Genomic DNA, 13,117 nt, shown 5'->3' with positions numbered 1-13,117 from the left:
TTGAATTCAAAACGTATTTTCTATGCAGGTTGCGGTTGGTTTGCACAGTCTGTGGAACGCAATGCCAATGAAACGAAGCTCTTTTTGTGCTATCGCGTTTGGAAGCGACAGCTTTTTACCTCACATCGTGTGCTACGGTGGAGGCGACCACCTGTTCATTTAAACAATTTCCAACTTGAATCCGGTACGATGGGTGCTGTTAAACGATTATGATTCAAAAGGCAACGTCCTTTCGCTTTCCTCTTTTTTCGGACATGGTGTTTCGCGTCGCCAAAACACCCACCATATGTTTTGGTGAATCAAACATAACAAGAGACTGCATTGAATTGGCTTATTTTTTTTCTCTGTGACGCAATTTAGAAGTGCTACCTGTGATTCATGCCGTCCACATTCTCAGGTAGCGGATGCTTGAATTTACGTGGGCATTCCAGTACAAGGCAGTTGTGGCCGAGTGGTTAAGGCGATAGACTTGAAATCTATTCCTCTCTGAGGGCGTAGGTTCGAACCCTACCAACTGCGAATTCATTTTTATGGAAAGTCTTAAGGTAAGATTGCAATATTTATTTGTTCCACATTGTCATACCGCCAACCTTTTAACATCAATTGTCAATAGAAAGGCGTTCAAGATCGTACAAACCTTCTAGCCGCCTGTACACACGATTTGGCTATGTATCTGGGAGACCTTCCATCGGATCAACCCCCTCACTTCCCTTACCAGTGTGACGGCGCAACTAACTGAACGGTAGCTATTGATTATATTTGTCTTTTCCCCTTTAGTTTATGTAGCTCACTCACTGCTCAGAAGCACCAAGTGTATTGAAAAATGGGTACCTATAACCTATTAACTAAGCTAGTGTCGTAATCCACAAATGATGAGTCGTTCAACCTATAAGGAAGTCACGCCGTCAATGATTCAAATAATATCGCTGTATGTTGCGGTTGACGTTATGTTTGTAATGAAAAAAACAACATGCAGCTCGTTTTAGAAAGTCCGAAAAAACAGCCTGCTGTGACCTTGGGCGTTTTGTAAACCTTTTTGTCCTCAAAGTGAAGATGTTTTTCGAACAAATCACTTCCGGCGGCTTACTTATTGCTTGATGCTTCTGTGGCCTAATGGATAAGGCGTCGGCCTCCGAAGCCGGAGACTGCGGGTTCAAGTCCCGCCAGAAGTAGAATCATTTTTTTCAGGTCCAATTACATCGTATTCAGTAAGATTAATGACAGAAAATAACAAAGTTGTAATCATAAGTTTGTTGAATATTTCATACGCATGAATTAACAATAGCACGGCTCATATTGGATGAGTCAACGGTCGCTATATAGCAATAACTTCTAGTCACTATACACTCGTGTTCAAATAGAGAGGTTTTACCTTAGATTAAAAAATGTATAGCATTATATAAAATATGTTGAGCAAAGTCCGTAAACCGAATGATTGTTATTCGTAGAATATATCGTGTTAATGTTGTGTGTATTTATATACCCGTTCTGAAATCATCAAGTAACACACGCTACAAGTAAAAACACGAAAAAGCGAACTTAAATTGGGATTGAAGACAGTCTTGTTTGAACTAAATTGTTAAAAAGATGACAAAATGAATCGCAGTTGGTAGGGTTCGAACCTACGCCCTCAGAGAGGAATAGATTTCAAGTCTATCGCCTTAACCACTCGGCCACAACTGCTATATGATTTGTCTGAGCTTGTCATTCCTTAACCTACTGAATGATGATAAATTACCTTTTAAAACCAATCAGTAAAAATTTGGTTTAAAGTCGTATCGTGGTGAGCATTGTACTATAGCAATGGTTCAAGTTCTAAAACATGATTTTCGAGGAGGGAAGAAAAACAATTTTATTCTTAGTCGAATTTTATTTAAAATTGAGAATAGAACAGTGTTTTGTGTACAATTCCCTTTGCCACAATATGGTTTTATCGTTTCAATAATAGTAAGTTTTTTGTTTTTATGTTTGCGTTCAGTTTTATCCAACCGATAGTGAAACTCTACGAGCGAACGCTTGTGCGCATGCGCAGCATATTCAACACGCGTATTGCCTGCGGGTAAATAAATAGGCTGCAGGAAAATACTATATAGCTACATTTCCATTCCAATGGAAAAGATCCAAAAATGTCAAATAATTTACCACCAAGTTATTTTTCATTTTGCTGTGTTCGAATTTGGATGCTGTCCCATCAAAATTTAAAGTTGGATTTTTTCAAAAATTATTAGGCCGCCAATAGTTTAGTTTTGTTACAAGGTATTGCCGACATTTGTGTGTTATCTATTTTTTTTTTTTTCGTAATGAGGACTGAGGAGAATCTTAACTTGGCATAGACAGACATAAGTAAATTGTTGGGTATGTCTTTCAGTGTTTGTCAATGCTCTTTTTGACGTGTGTTGGCTTCATACCTTATAGGTCGGCTTGGCTAAAAAAAAGAGGAATTGAAATATTTTTTGCCTGAATTGACAAAAGAACAAATTAATCTACTAGGTGTTGACTATTCGTCTCTTTATTTAAATAAAAATGATGTTTCCACCCAGGATCGAACTGAGGACCTTCAGCGTGTTAGGCCGACGTGATAACCACTACACTATGGAAACTTGTATGCAACGTTCCAAAATAACATTAAATCATTGTGTCGGTAAATTAAGGTTTCTTTTGAAAAGATTTACAGTCGGTTGTTTTCTCTGAGTGGAAGATATAAGAGTAATTGTTAAATCTGTCATGGCAACCCACTCTAACAAAGGAGAGGTGAGGGTAATTGACACGTTTTATTAAGTAAAAAATAGAAATTGCTCTCGTTTTACAAGAAGTAAAAAAAACACGCGGGTAAAATTAGTGGAAAAGTATTTCAACTTCCACTTTACCCAACGAAAACAATTGAAATTTTGCAGATGAACAGATCTAACATGGAAATACAGGAATTAAAGCAAATTATTACTTTTTACACAACTGGGTGAGTTGGATGAGTGCATTCTGCTTGAAATTTTTTTATGTGAAGATCCATATTTAAATTTGTGTTTTTTTTTTTTGATATGTCTTAATAAAGCCCCAGGGCGCCTTCGGGATTTAAGGTTAGTTTTAGTTGTTATAGTTGTTAAATTATCGCTTCACTTCCAAGATTCGTAATCCAAGTCTGTATTCTTAATTTGTTACTCAGACACGTTTTCCAATCTTTTTTGTTTTCGTTGAGCTGTTGCGGAATACAAAACAATTTAGTTTGGTTTCTAGTACAATTACTGCTTCATGTAGCAATGTAACATTTCTTTCTCATTTTCGTGTTTGTTTTATTGATCGGCTTCGAAACCTAACATAATCCGGACAACCGTTTGTCTCAAATCTCAATTGATGTTTTCCAATTTTGTTTACATAAGAAATAGTGACACCTAGTTTTTTAATTTTGAATTAGAAAAAAAGTACAAAGGTGCTATCTGTTTTCCAAATGTTGAAGCACCCCAAACAGTACAACATGGCCGATTGTTTACTTTGTTATATACGAAAAAAAGATTCTAGTTGTCACATAGTTTAACAATGAAGACAATAAAATGGCGTGCATTATCATTTGTTGCCTTTCTCATTAATTTAAATCTACTAATTTCAGCATTAAAATATCGTTAACGCTGTTTTCCTTCATTCCTATTGGTAGAAAAAATTCCAATAAACCTTTCTGGGTCCCTATCTGGAAGAGGAGCCTATTGTAAGTTGTGCTGCGTTAAAGGCCTCTAAACCTTCGGTAATTTAGTAAACTAAATTCCTCAGGGAAAAGAAGTGTTTCCACCCAGGATCGAACTGAGGACCTTCAGCGTGTTAGGCCGACGTGATAACCACTACACTATGGAAACTTATACATCATTCGAGTTTTTTAAAATACAAACATGAGATTTTTAAAAGTTAATTCGACATCGAAGTTTGCGAATGAATATCTTGTTGCTTGTTCCCCTTATTTATTGAAGGCGAAGAACATAGAAAAGGGTCAGTTCTCGTACTTATTCCATTTAAGTAAAAAAAAATATTTGTTTGGTTTATGTCTTTGACACTGTTTCCATTCATTGGGAATCGCCCAAGGTTAAAACGCGGGTGTGTTGTGTTTCTTTTTCTGTTGCTAGCCCTACCTTTCCGAATGGACGTCTCGCGATTTTCGATAGGCTCTCTCACCCTCTGTTTTTCCATTGTAACATTTAATATCTTTAGTAACCTTTCTCTCCCTTGCTTTCCCTATCTAGAATTTTTGTTATGTGATTTGGGCGTATTATTTCCAACACGTGCAGCATTGTCCAAGCACAAGTTTTAACACCCGAGGCAAACCAATTCCGATCTATGGCGAGTTTCACCCAGTGTAAAACGTGATTCGGATCAATGCTTTTATGGTTCGTTACAATTGGGATTGTTCAAAACGTGTTTTTGCTTTCATTGAGCAGGGGATGAGTGACCAGTTGTAACGCAAGCGAGTAAATGAGAGAAGCAAGAAATCTTGTTTATGTTTGTTATTTCATTGATTGATGGCTGGACGCTGGTGAACGCCAAAATGGTCTGTTTTTCCTGTTTTGATAACTCAAATTTTACTCTTTACCTCGTATTGCAACCCGAACGAGTTTTGAACCAGCTTTACTCGTCGGACAAGTCGACAGGGGATGCCCGGTAACGCCGACAGCAACATTTTCAAGAAAATTAAAGTATAATCAATTGACAAACAGATCAGCATCAGATTTAGTTCTGTCGAGTACCAGCTGTTCATTTTGGCTCTTTCCCAATTTCAAAATAAAATTTTGTTTCAGTGCACCGTTGAATTGCTGCATTGCTTTCGATGTGGAACTTTAAAAGTTTGAGGGACCATCAACAATGAAGGTGATCGTTTTTTTTTGTTTCAATTCCCACGCGTGTCAATCGGCCCCACTCTCCCCTACCTTTGGCTCAACGTGATCTTTGAGGACAAGGAACAACACGTTCTGAATCTCCTTCGATTTTACATGCAAATCGAAAAGTAATGCCTTAAGCTATTCACCAAAGTCCAAAGTCAAACATTTACAATTTTGTAGCATTCAATAACATTCCTCTGTGAAAATTCATTTTAATTCCATCTACTTTTCTTTCTGCTTCTAATTTTGATGTTTTTCAGGGGGTTTAGTTCTTTTTGGTGTTTTGTTTTGTGGACATAGTTCTTTTTGCTATGCCAATGGAGAATTGAAGGGTCCTACTTACGAATACATAAAGAAAATGCTGAATGTAGTGTCCATCTTCCTTATCAGTAACCGAGAGCTCGGTGTAGTGAAATCTAAGAATGTAATATTTAGAAAATGAAAACCTTTGTGTTCTATGTGCTAGCTGGGCCCTACTAGATTTCTTATTTTTCTTTGTTAATTTTTCACCGTATGTAAAAATGATGTTTCCACCCAGGATCGAACTGAGGACCTTCAGCGTGTTAGGCCGACGTGATAACCACTACACTATGGAAACTTAAATGACTGATCCAAATAAACAAAAAATTTGTAGATGAGCAATCGAAAACTAGAAAATTAAGTGTTTCTCCTCCAAAAAATCAAGCATGGTAATGGAGAATCATTTACCAGTGTTACATTATTTTTAATCTTGGCCAATGTTTGTCTTGCTTTCTTTTCTTCTTTTTCCAGAAAAGGTTCATCGGTAAATGTTCAAGGTTAAAACAAAAATTTTTGGACTGCTGCGCACACGTTCTGTTGCTTACCCCACCTGCATCTGTGGTCGTTTGGTCATTTTCATTTGATAAAACCATCGCTTTTTTTCCCCTCCAAAAACGACATTTGTGTTTGACGTAAGTCTCTCTTCCTTACCTTGAGATCTTTTATTTTTGTGTTTTTTTGGCTTGGATGTGTCGGTATGCGGCGTTCTCCAATCAGCAAGTGCCAACGCCTGAGGCAAACCAGTTTCCAACTGAAATTAGTTTTTCCAGTGTATAACGTGATTTAGGCTAAACATTCGTTATTTGTTACATTAGGGGCGATCTAAAATGCCCCTAAATTTTTATTGAGCATGGGGTGATTGAGGAACTGAGAAGGAAGCCGCCATTTCGGTAAAGCAGTACATTTTATTTGATATGTTTGCGTTTATTTTCTTTTTCCGAGGGCTGGACGTCGTTGAACGAGAAAATGTTTTTGTTAGTTAGTTTGTTTTGGTATTGTTTTCACCCATTCAAGATTTGCTCCTAATATTTATCTTGTTAACTAAAAACGAAACAATTGCAACAATCAGTAATGAATTACCAGTTTCGCAGGTCATGGAAGTCGGCAGAGGGCACTGGCAGTCACACTTGCTTAAAAACTTTAGGTAACTCATTATCCATGTTGCCTCAAACGTGGTTCTATCGTGAACGAGCGTCGCATTTTGTCTCTTTCCAAAGTAAAAAAATTCAATTTGGTTTTAGTGCGTCCTTTGAGCTATTGCATTAGTGACGATCTGGGAACAATCAAACGTCTGAACTACAGTCGAGGTGATCTCCAACCGAATTGCACGTGTGTGTGTGTTGCGCTGTGTTAAAACACGTTCCGGCGAAAGGTAACCTTTTCCTACTCCCTTTATTCTATGATTTACTTTACATGATTTCAAACAAAGAAAACGTAACGCAACCTTGCTATTGATTTCAGTTGGTGATAAACCATAGGTGTCTTATTTTCCCAATTCGTTCGTTTCAAGAACTTACCGAGGATATCATGGGAGTTCTTAACCTATTAGCAGCCATCTTTACGCTGTTATGTTTCAGCCGTGCGAGCAGCATCTATCAAACACAGCGGGATACCATCGGAATTAAAGGTTATAGAGGTTTTTTTATTGATTTCATACGTTTTGAACGATCTGTATTTCAAAAAGGCATTTGAAGCTCTATTTTTATTTATCCTGTCCTTGTGCGTACATGCAAGGTTAACTGGTACACATACCTTTGACTTCAAGGACTTTTAAAGAAAAGGGAATCACGCGTTCGAGATATCTGTCGAGTTGACAGATAAAATGGGAAAGCAATGCCTGAAGCTGTAAATAGAATGAGAGTTGAACGCACTTGTACTACACTAGCCTATCTTTGATTACAGAACACCTAAAATTGCCATCATGGCGAATTACAGTGCTTGTTTTTTTTTGTTTCATGTCTTTTGCATGCTCTTCCTATACAAATTTTGTTAATGTTTAAAACTTATCAAAGAACAAGAATAACGAAATCAAATTTTTGTTTTGAATCTCGTTGAACCAGAAGATATCGCCGATGTCCAGTTTCCGTTCAGACCGAGCCCTTACTATGCCCAGCAGGATAACAACTTCGATGAAGCTGAAAGACAAATCAACACAACTATGATGGACGATAGATCTTGTTACACAGCAGAAGGCAGATTTGGTTCTTGCATGTCGTTTCGTTCGTGCTACCCAACGTCAGAATTAAGCTATCTGCAAACGTGGTCTGTGATTATGCAAATCGCTTGCAGCTACACCGTAAAAGACGGAAAACAGGTGATCAAATCATCATTTAATTTAATCGCCATGTTTAATTCAACTTCTACTTAATTAGATGCATGGAATTTGTTGCCCAAAACATGTAGCCATTATTCACTCTGGCCTTAGTAACGATATTCAAATCATGCCGTTGGTGATTATGCCATACCCAGCGATACTATACCCGTTGATGGTCGCCAATGTCACGCTGCCACTTCCAGCTGAAACTACCATTTCACCCTCATCGCCACTAACGGAAAAGCAAGTGGCCATCGAATCGAAGCAAATCAATTGTGGCGTGGGACCAGAAAAAATATTGAGTCTCGAAGAAGATCGTATCGTAGGCGGTACCGATGCTGTTAAGAATTCTTGGCCCTACGTGGTAAGTTGATTCCTATTTGTTTAAATCTGTATACTAAACTTATATTCGTGTATAATTCATTATATTCAGAGCATAATAATGGCTCGAAATGCTAACGGAACGTTGGAATTTTTAGGTGGCATTAAAGTACTCGGGGCGGTTTTTTTGTGGCGGATCATTGATTTCTTCAAATAGAGTCCTGACTGCGGCCCATTGCGTGGACTTGTAACTAGATTTTTTTGTTTTTTATGTTTTCTCTTCTACGTATAGAACTCACGATTTAAACAGCATCTTATTGTTTCTCCATTGATTGTCCCTATAGTTTTTGGCCATGGGACTATTTGCGTTTGACTGTAGAGCTGGGCGTTCACGTCTTGTTCCCGACAAGTGACGCCCTGTTGTCCAGAAGGGTATTCAAGGTGTTACGCCACAGAGATTACAATCCCAACACCGGGGTAGGACTTGCATACGTCGTAGCCTGCTTCTCGCATGCAAACTTGAATGCATTTTTTAACGTCCAGTTTTGTCTATTTACTAACTTTGTATTTGGCTTGTAGGAGAAAGACATTGCCATCTTGAATTTAAAAGTTCCCGTGAATTACGTGACGGCCATTTCACCCGTCTGCTTGCCAGCGCCAGGGACTACTGACACTTATGTTGATCAAGAGGCTGCCATCATCGGCTGGGGATCGTTGAATAATCAAAGTAAAATCTTCTGGTCAATTATAAATGTATGCGATCCACTCGAATTATATAGTCAGATGAAAACTTTTTTTCCCCTTTCATGTTTTGGATTTTAGTTGGACCATTGCCCGATGTCTTACAGCAGGCCACCGTTAAAATTATCAGCAACGCTGACTGTCAAGCTAGCTACAACAACTTGGGAGTAACCATCAAAGATAACATGATTTGCGCTGCTGCACCCGGCATAAGTTCCTGCTTCGTAACACATTTTTTTTTCTTTTTCATATTATGTTTTGTTGTTTTATATCCGGTTGACACATTTATCAAATACGTCATTGTTTTTAGGGTGATAGTGGCGGTCCGTTGCTTCTACAATCATCACCTACAGGACCTTGGACTGAGGTCGGCATTGTTAGCTTTGGAACCGGTATGTTTGGTCATTTTACTTTAATAGGATATCATAGCATAATATATGAAAATGTGGCTGTTCAATCCAGAGGTATGCGCCAGTCCGGACTATCCAGTAGTATACACGAGAGTGGCATCTTTCTCGTCCTGGATTTCGCAAAGGATCGTGTGATCAGCCTACCTCAACTTGCATCTCTCGTTGCCTTTCAGCGTTCGATGACCGCATTTTTAACAGTGTTTGTTGCTGCGAAGTTTCTATTTTATTTCTATTTCATTATTATTTTGAAGAGGTTACTTTTAAGGGGCACATTTATCGAATGACAAAGATTTTCTTTTTGTTAGGTTTTTGCATTTCCATTTCGGAAATCTTAGGTTTCCTATATTTTTTATTGTTTTTTTCTGTGAGATGTGAATAACGCCATTTACGCTACTGAAGACAGAATTTTCAATTGCAATCGTGCGTTAAAGCAAGCACAAATTTGATGCAGAATCTTGTTCGAGTCTTTAGTTCAATTCATTAAATCTTTTATTGAATTTTTATACATTCAAATAAATTGGTTAAATTAATGATCAGCGTCACTTCTTGTTAAACAAATAAAATTACCTCGAAAAGGCAATAGGAGTGTTTCCACCCAGGATCGAACTGAGGACCTTCAGCGTGTTAGGCCGACGTGATAACCACTACACTATGGAAACTTGAAGTAAGATATTTTACTTGCATTCAAATTAGTTTTACAATGGATGAAAATCGGAAATTTTGCCGATTAAATTTTATGCTTATACCTCTTTAGCTTTTAATTTAAATATGCTTGGTAATTTAATAAAACTGAAAAAATTACTGTAAACAGAAACTGAGCTTGAAAGAAATCGTCAATAATATTGCTGTGAGTGCAGTTGTGAAAATGTTTTTATTACAAAATATTATTTATGCTGTTTAAGGGACTGCTAACAACTTGTTAGCAGTCATTTGTTCGCATAAATCAAATCAAAAATCGCAAAATTTTAAAATGATTTAAATCAAAATCATGAAAAAATGATTTAAATCGCAATAGATTTTGACAACACGGCTAACAAGGAACCAACAATTTAAAAAAATTATAAACTTCTAATGCTTAATAAATAATAAATAAAATAATAAATTCTAATATTTTTTAAATTTTCGTTAAAAGGTATGTTTCCACCCAGGATCGAACTGAGGACCTTCAGCGTGTTAGGCCGACGTGATAACCACTACACTATGGAAACGGTGAGCATTGGAATCTGAACAGACTATATGTTTATGGTATGACGCACCTACGCATTCCCAGTTTTAATTTAAAAAAAAAAAAACTACACCATGGCTAGAATAGAAATTTTTGAATTGAATATTTTTTTAAAATCCATTAGATAACATATCCATACATTCTACATTCAAAATTCTTAAAAAAATTCCGTTCCTTCACGACAAGGATTAATAGAACTGATGCCTGTATACAGCGGAGTATTTAGGATAAGGTCGATTTCAACTAGTGTCCGCACAGCGATAAAAAGGTCCAATGTGCACATCCTTCATGATTCTAGCGACTAGCATAACTACATCCTGGAATCTGAGGTCAACACGGAAAGATAGTTCTAATACTACTATTACGCAGTTTTGTTGGTTTAAACCTATCAGGAAATTTCGTAAACATGCTGATGTTTTCAACGTATACAAAATAAGATCGCACCAGAAAGAATCTCGAAAATATGAAACATAATCTCGTTGTATTTGCATGACAAGAGGAACGATATGTGGCGTTGGTAAACAAAAATCGGGTCTAGCTGACGGCGCTCATTTTTACATAGACTAATTTACGTATATACTGTATATTTTATATATAATAAGATCGTAACGAAGCGTATTTTTTTTCTGAATAGTTGTTAAAGCGAGCATGCAATAGCCGATTGACTTGTAGTTTGTCCTGACTTTGGTGCTTCATCGTTGCTTTCTGCTACAAGCAAGAGGTGAGTTTGCTTTTGACGCAGGAAAAGATTATTAATCCATACTTTCACGTTTTTTAAAACTAAAGGTTCAACAACTGCCGTGCAGTGTGTGATATCATAAGCAGGCCTATGCCATACTTATAAAATGGACGTAGGTTCTTCACCTAAAAGTCCATACACTTTCGGTGAATTTCCCGTCTCGCTTGTCTCTCCAAGTGTACACATCCCAAAGGGATCCTTTGTAGCGACCCAAAAATTTCGAGGCGTACAGGTATTCTTCATAGGCGACGCTCTGAATGGTGAACCCTTCGGCACCGTACGGCTCAATCCGCCACTCTTCAGCCGAGCCCAGAGGTTCCGGTCTCATGGCAATGGGTCGCCTCCAAGAATAGGATTCCTCATCTGTGACGGCGCTCATGTACAGATTGGTCCTGCCGTCTTTAATGCGGAAACGTCTTGCTTCATCGACGGGCTCCAACGTCCAGGGAAATGAGTAGCGATAGATCCAGGATGTGTAGTAGACGGCTGTCGGTGAACCAAACAGATAATATTTGGGACTCTTGGCGTTTTCAATGATGACCGTCTCCTTCCAGAGTAGGACTTTTAGTCGAGCTGGCAGCCATTTGTCACGTACTTGCTCCATCTTGGATCGCCACACTTTGCTAAGACGACCGTTGCTGGTCGGTGGCGCATCCAGCACCTGTTTGACGTGATAGGCCATGGTCAATGCGTCATTTGTATCCGTTCGATTCTCGCTGCGCAGACGAGAAAATTGATTGTACAGTTCTTCGGCTGATTTATCTATACTGCTGATCGACCAGCCTGATAGGAGCCATAAAGAAAACATAATACCATAGTAAACTTGTGGGTCAGTAATTATTTAACGTTCAATTGATTTAAAATTGAACGAAAAGGTCTCACCATGGCTCCGTGGCATGAAAATAATCGTTATCAACACGAACTGCAAAACACAGTAGCTAGTGGGTAACATGATATCTATGGTAAAAAAACCAGAGAACACCAGTTTGACTTTCTATCGATAATGGCAGCTTAGCACGGCACTACAAATTTCAGCCATTTTGAAAAAAGTAAATGCTTATTACAACAAGTCAAGTAAAATTTTGTCTTGTAAAAAGATTATTAGCACAACACTATTTCATGAGAGAATTATGCAGTCTAAATACTTACTTGTTAATTTATTTGTTTTGATTAGTTCCGCTGTTTCACGAATGTTCCTGCACAGGCTACGACCGATCTACAACTGACGATCTAACGGATGCCCAACTGAAGTCCAATTGGTCACGGAAGGCCCATCCTGAAACATATGGGGTGCCGACAAATGAGTAACATCCGTATCAGTGACAGAAAATTAGGCTTACAACACAGAGCCTGGATGTAGCCCATATATCAATAACTGTGCAACGCTACTTACTGACGACATCTTCTATATTAAAGCCAAGGCGAGTCATCCTCAGAGTGTACCATTTGTCAATGCGTCAGTGTCTCAGCACAATGACGAAAATTCAAGGACAATGCATTTCAAGTCAGTTCCAGGAGGGAATAGAATGAAATCAAATCGAAAAGCTAAGATAATAAATAATTGTTCAAGGTCTCCAAAAAAGCCACCATAAAATCATTACGAAAATTACGTAATTTGTGACAATTAGGGAGCACGAAACAACTGAAACCCGATTTTAAGTTTTATGTATGTCTTTTGGCGTCACTAGATGGCCTGTCGTTTACAAATTCGACGATGGAGCGGTCGCGAGCCTGGCAACGGACTATTATTGCAAGATAATAATTTCTTTGCTAATTATAATTTTTTCCCATTTCAAATAAGTAACGATATTACGATAACGAGGCACAGATTTCGAAATACTTCGTAGTCTGTGGTACAGGATAGTCCTTGGGTAGTCCTTGTCTCCTTGGAGAGCTAAGAAAATGGTTGGGTGGTGTAGAGCTGAGCCACTGAGAATCATGTGCAAAGAAGCAACACAGGGTTCTGTGAAAGAAGGTACATTAATTTCCCGATAGGGATTCTATCAAAACTCGCATTTCCCAACCCCCTGATACAGGCACCCCTACCCTTCTACAACGACCGGTGGATCGACCGACACTTTTTCTGAGACTTAACCCTAGAGATGGCGCTGATGGCGCGGCGATTTCAGGGTGTTGACACTAATCTTTCGTTCGTTTTCTTATTTTAGATGCTGTGCCGCTGAGATTGGTCTCCTTTTGTAGATGAAATAA

General features: G+C 38.2%; 2 protein-coding genes and 3 non-coding genes across 15 annotated transcripts; 3 read left to right on the top strand and 2 right to left on the bottom strand.

The window, feature by feature from the left end:
• Positions 1-437: 437 nt before the first annotated feature.
• Positions 438-519, top strand: Trnas-uga. Its single transcript has one exon. It is a non-coding gene; the product is annotated as a tRNA-Ser (tRNA).
• A 580-nt stretch (positions 520-1,099) lies between these two features.
• On the top strand, positions 1,100-1,172 carry Trnar-ccg. Its single transcript has one exon. It is a non-coding gene; the product is annotated as a tRNA-Arg (tRNA).
• A 429-nt stretch (positions 1,173-1,601) lies between these two features.
• Positions 1,602-1,683, bottom strand: Trnas-uga. The gene has a single exon. It is a non-coding gene; the product is annotated as a tRNA-Ser (tRNA).
• A 2,765-nt stretch (positions 1,684-4,448) lies between these two features.
• On the top strand, positions 4,449-9,472 carry LOC116922474 (chymotrypsinogen A). 10 transcript variants are annotated; one of them, XM_045174313.1, is made up of 13 exons: positions 4,461-5,545; positions 5,628-5,788; positions 6,240-6,300; positions 6,398-6,528; positions 6,635-6,783; positions 7,217-7,470; positions 7,529-7,834; positions 7,950-8,038; positions 8,136-8,268; positions 8,371-8,518; positions 8,614-8,756; positions 8,843-8,924; positions 8,995-9,472. In XM_045174313.1, the coding sequence occupies exons 5-13, from the start codon at positions 6,684-6,686 to the stop codon at positions 9,075-9,077; spliced, it is 1,338 nt and encodes a 445-aa protein (XP_045030248.1). In that variant the 5' UTR covers positions 4,461-5,545; positions 5,628-5,788; positions 6,240-6,300; positions 6,398-6,528; positions 6,635-6,683; the 3' UTR covers positions 9,078-9,472. The 10 variants fall into 10 exon arrangements, 9 of the variants coding, with proteins under 9 accessions (XP_045030248.1, XP_045030250.1, XP_045030242.1 ...); XM_045174315.1 differs by having other exon boundaries at positions 6,374-6,528; XM_045174307.1 differs by having other exon boundaries at positions 4,462-5,545; positions 6,618-6,783.
• A 1,157-nt stretch (positions 9,473-10,629) lies between these two features.
• On the bottom strand, positions 10,630-12,281 carry LOC116922475. 2 transcript variants are annotated; one of them, XM_032928842.2, is made up of 3 exons: positions 12,056-12,281; positions 11,789-11,863; positions 10,630-11,689 (listed from the first exon to the last, which is right to left on the bottom strand). In XM_032928842.2, exons 2-3 carry the CDS (start codon positions 11,856-11,858, stop codon positions 11,028-11,030), a joined length of 732 nt encoding a protein of 243 aa, XP_032784733.2. In that variant the 5' UTR covers positions 11,859-11,863; positions 12,056-12,281; the 3' UTR covers positions 10,630-11,027. The 2 variants fall into 2 exon arrangements, with proteins under 2 accessions (XP_032784733.2, XP_045030254.1); XM_045174319.1 differs by having other exon boundaries at positions 11,789-11,928; positions 12,056-12,279.
• Between the last annotated feature and the right edge of the window lie 836 nt (positions 12,282-13,117).

The sequence above is a fragment of the Daphnia magna genome, linkage group LG5 (assembly GCF_020631705.1).
Source record: "Daphnia magna isolate NIES linkage group LG5, ASM2063170v1.1, whole genome shotgun sequence".
Lineage (NCBI taxonomy): Eukaryota > Metazoa > Arthropoda > Branchiopoda > Diplostraca > Daphniidae > Daphnia > Daphnia magna.
Note: the sequence above shows the minus strand (reverse complement) of the source record. Positions and strands in the feature narration are given on the sequence as shown.

Bases quoted from the DNA above. Each gene is read 5' to 3' on its own strand.
- LOC116922475 (XM_032928842.2), bottom strand. From the start codon at position 11,858: ATGTTACCCACTAGCTACTGTGTTTTGCAGTTCGTGTTGATAACGATT. The intron at 11,690-11,788 runs GTGAGACCTTTT...GGCTCCTATCAG, and splicing joins TTTCATGCCACGGAGCCATG to GCTGGTCGATCAGCAGTATA.
- LOC116922474 (XM_045174313.1), top strand. From the start codon at position 6,684: ATGGGAGTTCTTAACCTATTAGCAGCCATCTTTACGCTGTTATGTTTC. The intron at 8,039-8,135 runs GTAACTAGATTT...TTGTCCCTATAG, and splicing joins GCGGCCCATTGCGTGGACTT to TTTTTGGCCATGGGACTATT. The intron at 8,269-8,370 runs GTAGGACTTGCA...TTTGGCTTGTAG, and splicing joins ATTACAATCCCAACACCGGG to GAGAAAGACATTGCCATCTT.